General features: G+C 37.2%; 1 protein-coding gene across 1 annotated transcript; it reads right to left on the bottom strand.

The window, feature by feature from the left end:
• On the bottom strand, positions 1-8,200 carry LOC109244275. Its single transcript, XM_019411335.1, has 10 exons — positions 7,948-8,200; positions 6,432-6,498; positions 5,691-5,815; positions 4,800-4,908; positions 4,660-4,723; positions 4,511-4,566; positions 4,033-4,140; positions 1,960-2,109; positions 559-729; positions 1-396 (listed from the first exon to the last, which is right to left on the bottom strand). Exons 1-10 carry the CDS (start codon positions 8,142-8,144, stop codon positions 163-165), a joined length of 1,281 nt encoding a protein of 426 aa, XP_019266880.1. The 5' UTR covers positions 8,145-8,200; the 3' UTR covers positions 1-162.
• Between the last annotated feature and the right edge of the window lie 311 nt (positions 8,201-8,511).

Below are 8,511 nucleotides of genomic sequence, written 5' to 3'. Positions count from 1 at the left end.
TACAAATAATTGACCTTTCTTTTATACCAAAAATCCAGGAAGTATACATTCACAAGATATATGACCAAAGAGAGGCCAATGTATCTATAACCTTGACAAATGTCAAGTATAACTATCATTACAACTTAATTGAGGAGGCTCATCTACATACATTATAGCAAATCATTGTAAAAGTCTTGGACTGGAGTTAGACAACATCCATGATGTTATTGTCTCCACAAGCTGATCCAAGTCCTTGGAATTCCGAGAGCTAAGAAGTATAGAGTCTACATTACCAAGTGTGTTGCCGACTTCCTTTGCAACACTTTCCCATGGTGTTCCTGCGGTCAAATTTGCCAATAGCTCCCCGCTCCTGTTAACAGCATCTGTCATTCCTGGGGGAACATCTGGCAGAGCCTGAAAGTCGGAAAAAGGAAAGAAATACATTGTTTTAACCTCTGAGAAAAAGGAACTATGAAAAAGCAAATTGGCCAGGCATGAATCTGCCAGCAGATTTATTAATCAGACACTAATTGCAATGAACTCTCGTTTAACAGATTTCGGTGGTTTAGGGTGAACCTGCTGTAGAGGAAGCGCATGGTCTCCAGGAAGCGAGCGGATGGACATATCCAGCATTGAGCTGATAGCAGAACCTGAGCTGAGCACTTGAGCTAGTGTTGAAGTTTCATCGATTGTATCATCTTTGAACTTTATTAAGAGATTCCTCGATATCCCATAGTAGGACCTTATCTGTAATATATATTAGATAAAAAAAAAACTTACATAATCTTGGACAATGAAAATATACATTTTGTGTTAGGTACTCTGCCCCATTCTCTATAGCATTATTGCTACCTGGTAAATTAAATAAATTTTGCTGTGACTATGATTTTGAACGTTTTTCATATTCTTAATCTCAACTATAAAATGGTGTGATGTATAGTGCCTTTTGTATAGGTTTTGAATATGTAAACTTTGTCTTAAAAAAATTACGTAATCAAATCCGAATCATGCCGTAAACAGACCCGCGATACTCTTTGGAAGGGACAGTTTCACTGTAATATAGACAATGTTGCAACATTCAGCGTCTTCAACATGTTAAAGTGAGCAGCGAACTACTAACATCTGTATAGCACATATCTGACGGGGATAGAGTACCAGTGCATGAAATTTTCAAATATTGTGAGGATCATATGGTTTTGAGATTTTATATATTTTATCTATATAATATTTTATATACCCTAAATTAACCCAAAAAAAGTTTCAACAAGCACTAATAAAGTTTAACTAAAAATGTAACACACACACACACACACACACACACACACACATTCATCAGATTTGTGTATTCACCATCATAATCTACAAATTCATTGCCCATCATCATAACAAGTTTAAGAAAGCATCCAAAATCTGACATCACATCAAATACTATTGAATCTGAGTATCCAAATCAAGCTCTTGAAATTATTAGTCTCATGCATAGTGATTAAATTATTATCCAGTGTAACTTTTGCAATACCATTGACACAATGCGACGAAGAAATCTATATTTAGGATTCAGGCTCTACAGGCTACATAAAGAATGGCAGCCCTGTGCACAAGGCAGATCGCGTTCCTGCCGGACCCGGGGAAGGACCGCACCCCAAGGTGTAATGTAGATAGCCTACCCTAATGCAAGCATTAGTAGCTGCTTCTACGGCTCGAACCCGTGACCTATAGGTTACATGGAGACAACTTTACCGTTGCTCCAAGGCTCCAACTTTACTGTTGCTACAGTCTACATAGCACTATTAGAAATTCAACTCATACCATGGCACAAAGCATGTATGTATCTGCTTCTCATTTGCATAGTCGTTGAACTGGTAATAGAATATAAACTCTACACAAGTTCTACCAGAAAATAGCAACAAAGTAAACTAAAGATATTCACGACATGTATCTAGTTAATGAGTACTAAGATCTCAAAATTTTCCATACCAGTCTTTGAGTTTCTTCTGGTCTTGGAGTAAAATTTTCTTTTCCCTTAACCAAGTCCATGTACAGAGGAGGCAGTTGCTCAACCAGTGGAAAAACTTGCTTCAAAATTGAGGGGCTAAGGTTCTCTATTTGCTTCATAGTCATCTCTGCCTGCAGATAATCAAACACAGGAGTGCAGTAAGAAGATTTCAGTTCCATGTTGAAGTTTATGAAAAAGTGACTAACGACTATCGAGAGTGACACAATGTTTGCACCTATGTAACTAACATTTAATACCTGTGCCTACCATAAAGCATCTCATGAAAAAGTGACTGTCAAAATAGGCACGAAAAGGGTGAGCAGCACTTTCAAGTTGACTCAGTTCAGTAAAACAAAATACTTATGATAAAAAAACAATAGGCCAGCATTAAGAGTTCAACGAGAAAGATGCGAAGGTTAAGCAATCTCTTTCTCCTCTCTCAGCATTTTCAATTGATAAGATCAAGCTCTACTAATTTTAGAAGCCGAAAGGAGTTGAGAGAACTATACAGTAAAAAAAAAAGAAATTATAGAACAACCCGGGGGGGGGGGGGGGGGGGAGCTTTTCTTGTAGAAACAACTAGTAAGTGCGCCCAAGAAAAGTAAAATTCCTCCTACTTTTCTCCTTTTGTTCATCCCAATCAAACAGGGAGAAGAATTTAAGCTTCTGATATTTCATTTTTCTTTTGATAAGGTAAATTGCCGTTCATTCGTCCACCTTTGTTTTCTGTTTCCTAGTTTGCAAACTAACTCTAAGACCTTCAAAATCCTAGTAGCGCGTTTGTTTTGGGTACAAAATGTCACAGGTTCAAATCCTGTCCTCCCTATCTATTACTGCTCCTAAGAGCAGTAACGAGGGATCAATTGAGATCGCTTCAAATTGGACGGAAGCTTTGTTTTTTATCATGCTATTTTAGTTTATGCATACAAAATGTATTGGGGTTATGAAAAGAATCCTTTTATTTACAGTCTTATCTATATGGAGCCCAAACAAAATGCATCAGAACCATAGCTCCCGTTTAGGCGTTACTTAAAAAGGTGCTCACTCTTTCCATTGAAAATCTTTTAACATAAAAATTAAGCAAGAAAAAGGAAATATAGATAAGCTGACACAGTTTAGGAGAAGACCTCACTTTTGAAACCAAATCTTAGAGCATGAAAAATGCAAAGCACGGACTTCAAGAGAAAATCTAAAGCATAAACAATTGTCCTAGCAAAGAGACATGCGATCTTCTCGACACAGAATTCTTTGACCCGATGATCAAATAAAAGGCAGGTGATTTCCTAACTGTAAAGACACCACAGTTTTCATAGAAATATCATCAGTCAGCAATCAGGTTCAGATACAAGATACCTATGTCAGTCAACGCATATCCTTTCTCTCAATGCCTACCATGTACCATACCAACGTGTATGGTAAATGCTCATTTGAAGCGCACTTAAGCCCTGAAGCTGAATGAAGCTTAGGGTGGGCACTATACCTCACTTAAGCGACACTTTAATGCAGGTACCAAGGCGTTTAGGCTTGCACCTTATTTGTCGATGCGTTCTATTTTTAAGAGAACAACACTAAGTAATAGTTTTAACTGGCAAAGAGATATTAATCATTGAGGCACGGAAACCATCCTCTGAAGACGTCACTTTTCTCTCTTGGGAACGCGCACTCTCCTTCTCTTTCTTTTTCTGATAGATTTTCCAGGAGAAATCTTGACATCTCAAGCTTCAGATCAGCTCCTTCTCTTTCTTCTTTTGATCCTCTCTTTCAGCTTCTTGTATCTACCAAGAACCTTGAGCCAATTATATTGACCTGTTTAAGATATGGGCAGTTTGGGCTATAAACAGCAGTTGTTCGGCCCATTTTCAACCCCCTCAAATCCAACTCAACTCACCCAGTTGCCACCATTAATCATAGTGCCAGTTTTTGTTGTTAATAAAAATTCGTTAGCTTAGTTATCCAGACATAAGGAGAAAAACATCTATGATGTCACATGTGAGAGTCATCTAATAAGAACATTCAAAAGAAGTTGGGGAAGTTGGTGAAATTCAGCTACTTACCCCAAGACGAATGGTTGGTGATGACGCAATGTCCGATAAAACCGGTCCGATATTTTGCATCATTGGAGCAAGAACAGATGAGAACAATGGAACTGCAAGGCTCGCATCCTGGATAAAAAAGTAATAGGAAAACTTTATTATATGCTCAGATGGTGATGGATTACCTGGGTCACCTGGCTTCGGGACACAAATAGATTTTTGTGCACATTAAGATGTTCAGTAACTTAAACTCCTAGTGGTCTAACAGGAGTAGACGTAATACATGTATTGCTGTTTTCACTTTCACAAACAGCTACAGTAAGACATAAAACTTGGATACCAGACCTCGGTTCTTAGATAAAGACCCTGGCAAGAAGCCGTCGAGGGCCAAGATTTCAGAAACCATGTCAAACTTGGCAAGTGTTCGTAGCTACAAGATTTGCAAGTATAATTGCAAGTATGAGTTTTTGATAAAGCTGAAAATAAATTAATCAAGTACCTTGTTGTTGAAAGCCATCAATACATTCCCATTTTTTTTAACAGCATACCTTGATCCTGATCATCAAGCATCAATGTGTCAAATACTGTGGACCAAGTTGACCAAATTTATCTCTATTTAAAAAGATTACTGAGAATACTTTAACTTACCAATCAAAAGGTGAATAACAGATCCTAAAGAGTGCCCAATGCCAAATATAGGAAGGTCTTGTACCTATGTCACTAATGGACATGCGTAAGAAATAAAGCATGATAAAACAGTCTCATCCCAGGCAAAAGCTGAAACTCACTCTTTCTTGGAGAAACCTAAGGCACCTATCGAACTTAAACTGCACTTCATCTGCAATGTAGAAATGGTCAAACCCACTAGCATAAGGTGTAGCAATCACCAAGACATCCCTGTCTCACAATGTAACAGAAGTAAGTTGTAGCAACCAACATATCCCCTCACAATGTAAATAAGGCTAGGCGTTATACCAACCCCACTTACCTGACACAATGGATAAAGGAAACAGAGGTGAGATATAAAAAGGATAAGAATTATAGTGCTTGCAGCATCATGATAATAGCATGTTAGTTTTATAAAATAATACTGCTGGAACGGACATCAGGTAGTCTAATACAACTAGCAGCACAAAAAGTTTTGCATCTTAAGTCTGATTTAACAGGTGGAAACAGTCTATTACAACTACTAGCAAAAAAAGCTATTATTCTTAAGTCTGATTAAACAGATGGAAATCCCTTCGCCAAACTAGCTAAGTAAAACGTGAGCTTCAGCTGGTAAGCACCTTAACTACTTTAGAGTAGTACACTTCTACGAGAAAGTGAATAGTCATTACTAAAGATCTTTAATAAGATACTACTTAAATAGTGGACCGCTGTTCTTGCTCACCTAAAATCTGAGAAGTCAACCTTCAAATCTTAAATACAGAGAGAGAATGGGAAGAATTATACAGTACCGCCACCCCATTGGTGCTGTGATTAGTTAAATTTTTTTACTTCTCCTATCCTGCTTATGAGTAACACAAAAGAGAGAGAAAAGCTAACTATAAATCAGAATAATTCCGAGGCGCATATAGGTCACAAATACAACAAAGAAGTGGCTACTTTCAAATCATAGGCATATAATTAACATATAGATAGAATAAGATGGACTCTAGCATAAAGATCAAATCACTCACATTTGACTGAGCCGCTCCAGGAACAGGCGGTAAGAAAGCTGAGGAGCAGCCCCAACAAAAACACCTCCAACAAAATGTACGACTAACTTTGGCTTTGAGGTTTTTGGTCTCAATACCCATGCCCCCTGGAATAGCACAGTGAGTTGATTTCATTAGTAATTTATCAAAGCATCACCACAAGTATATAGAATGTGGATATGTGGGTACACTTTTTGTTCTCCTCTCCCTGGAATAGCACAGTGAGTTGATTTCATTAATAATTTATCAAAGCATTGCTACAAGTATGTAGAACAAGGATATGTGGGTACACTTTTTGTTCTCCTTATGCAGCCCACTGTATTATTAACTGTTAAGTCACAATCGAGATTGTATCCAATCCACGTCAATTCCCAACACAGATTATAATGACATAACAAATGTTGATTCAACATTATGCTTACGATGCATTGCACATCATGACTAATTCCTTCAAACCTAACAGTCATTCCATGCCCTCTCAAACTAGAACGTCCTTCTTTTTTGTCTTTAAGCTCATATGGAAGGAGCAGGAAAAGTTGTTTTAAAGATTACAATCCAAAAATGCCGTAAGATAATGAAGATTGACAAATTAGGGGAAGTGATAACAGAACAAGTTGGATATCAATATTGACTTGTAACTTTACACATAAAGGAAAGACATTTGTTTGATTCAATTCCACTGGAGAAACTAAAGCACATTTTTAAGGGAATTCATTAATTAACCTCGATTTCATCCCAGTCCTGTGTACTTCCCCAACCTTGAGATTGCTTCACTGTCTCTGTAAGTAATCTGTGAATAAGCACAAGTAGTAGTTACTTTTTTGGGTTTAATGAGCGAAAAAAGACATTGTTTAACTGATAACACTAAATCAAGAATTACTAATCATCCGAATAGAACTTCAATTTCACAACTGCATATGGTTGTGTATAATTGACAATATTATGGGTATATCAGATTACACAACATGACAAATTATACGTATGAATTTGAATTTTCTAGTTAGCTAAAAAAGTAAGTTCAAGAGTCTCCCACATTCCATCACCAAGATTTCAATTATATAAATATCCAAGTGCATGCATTCATCAGTTTGTGCATACATATGCATATGCAATCATTGCTAGCAAATAGCAATAGCTGCAATAATTGTAGCAGTGCTTTCAATTTTTTTCTTGCTGTAATTAATGCCATCAATGGAAGTGTTACAAGCATCACGTTTTTCGTTTTATGGATCAAACTGATAATATTCGTAAGCAAAGGTGGAGCAAGGATTTTGAGTTTATGGGTTCTGGATACTAGAAAAGGCAGCTTACTAGGTTCTAGATAAATTATTTATACATATTAAGTGGAAACTTAACAAAAGTACATGGTTTGGGCCAAACTACTAGGTTCTGTCGAAACCGTAAGCAGAACGATAGCTCCGTCTCTGCACAAAAGATACCCAGGAAGTGGGTTATGAGCCTTACCAGTAACTCAGCATGTGTAAGACATAGGCTTCTATTAGGAAACTAGCTATATTCAAAATGTCGCCTTTCCTTGAAATAAAGCCTATTTTGGCATGGACGATCCGTTTTCCTTTTATCTGTTCTTTCTTGTTCTGCAATTCTTTTCACTTGCAGTTATTCTTGTTTCAAGAAGGCAGCTTTTGGTGTTTTTGTCCTGGGCTCTCTGCCAAGCTTTAATATTAAGGGGCAATCACCTCCAGTGGCGGAGCCAAGATTTTCACGAAGGGGGTTCAAAAAATGTTTTTGTAGCTAGTGAGAATTGAACCCATGACCTTATATAAATTTTGAACCCCCTTGACCACTAAACTACACTTTTGGGTTGTGTTAAGGGTGTTCAAAACTTAATATATAGAGGTAAAAAAACAGATTTTGCCTTATATATACAGTGTAATTTTTCGGCGAAGGGTGTTCGGGTGAACACCCTTGCGCCCCCCTAAATCCGCCCCTGATCACCTCAGCCTAACAGTGAAAATTATGGCTAACCTTTAAGTGATTCAGCTCGCTTTGTACAGCTCAATTATTTTTGTGTGCAGCTCAAGTATAAAGTGTGTATTTATATTTGTGCGGTTTATTAGGGACAGAGAGATGAAATAAGGACTGGAGTAGGAAGAATATATTTTGCTAACTGTTGTACTCAACCATACAAAGGCAAAAATACGCGGAATCCAAGAAAAAGAAAAGCAGGAGGAAATAACAATTTGCAGTACAAATATTGAGGAATTAATGGAAGACAGACCTCTCGATATCTCTATAAAGCTGGATACCAGTAGTTGTTTCCGGTTGATTGTTATCTTTCAGGTTGCATCTGATTCTGTTGGAATTCCGATTATGATTGTGACGGAAGAAGCGGATGCTGCTGCGATTCTGGAATATTCTGGAATCAGAGTAGAGGGAAATCGGCGAACTCGCCTTAAGAGCAGCGACGCAGTTCATTTTGCAAGTAAGAGGAAATGAACAGTTTGCTTGCCGTGCTGTTTTTCTTCCTTTTGTACCGGGAACTGCTGTTAGACAAATTTCCGGGTCGGGTATCGGTGTGGATTCTATTGAATCTTGATTTTTTCCAATTTTATAATAATTAATTAAAAAATTTTATTGCAGTATAATTAATTAATTAAAATTGAATTTCTTTCTCACCAATTAACAATTAGCTTTCTTGGCAATACGTTTGAAGAAAAGTTAGTGTATGTAACATGACATTCGTATGATTTGTCAGAGGAGTAGGAAAATTTTCTAGAAAAGAAACACACACAAAAAAAAAAGGGGGGTATAAATCACAAATTCTATCAAGAATGTCATTTTT

Source organism: Nicotiana attenuata, unplaced genomic scaffold (assembly GCF_001879085.1).
Source record: "Nicotiana attenuata strain UT unplaced genomic scaffold, NIATTr2, whole genome shotgun sequence".
Lineage (NCBI taxonomy): Eukaryota > Viridiplantae > Streptophyta > Magnoliopsida > Solanales > Solanaceae > Nicotiana > Nicotiana attenuata.
This window is presented reverse-complemented; position numbering and strand designations above follow the sequence as displayed.

Coding starts and splice junctions, on each gene's coding strand:
- LOC109244275 (XM_019411335.1), bottom strand. CDS start 8,144: ATGAACTGCGTCGCTGCTCTTAAGGCGAGTTCGCCGATTTCCCTCTAC. Junction 4,909..5,690: donor CTGGAGCGGCTCAGTCAAAT/GTGAGTGATTTG, acceptor ATTGTGAGACAG/GGATGTCTTGGTGATTGCTA. Junction 4,141..4,510: donor TGATGGCTTTCAACAACAAG/GTACTTGATTAA, acceptor TTTTTTATCCAG/GATGCGAGCCTTGCAGTTCC.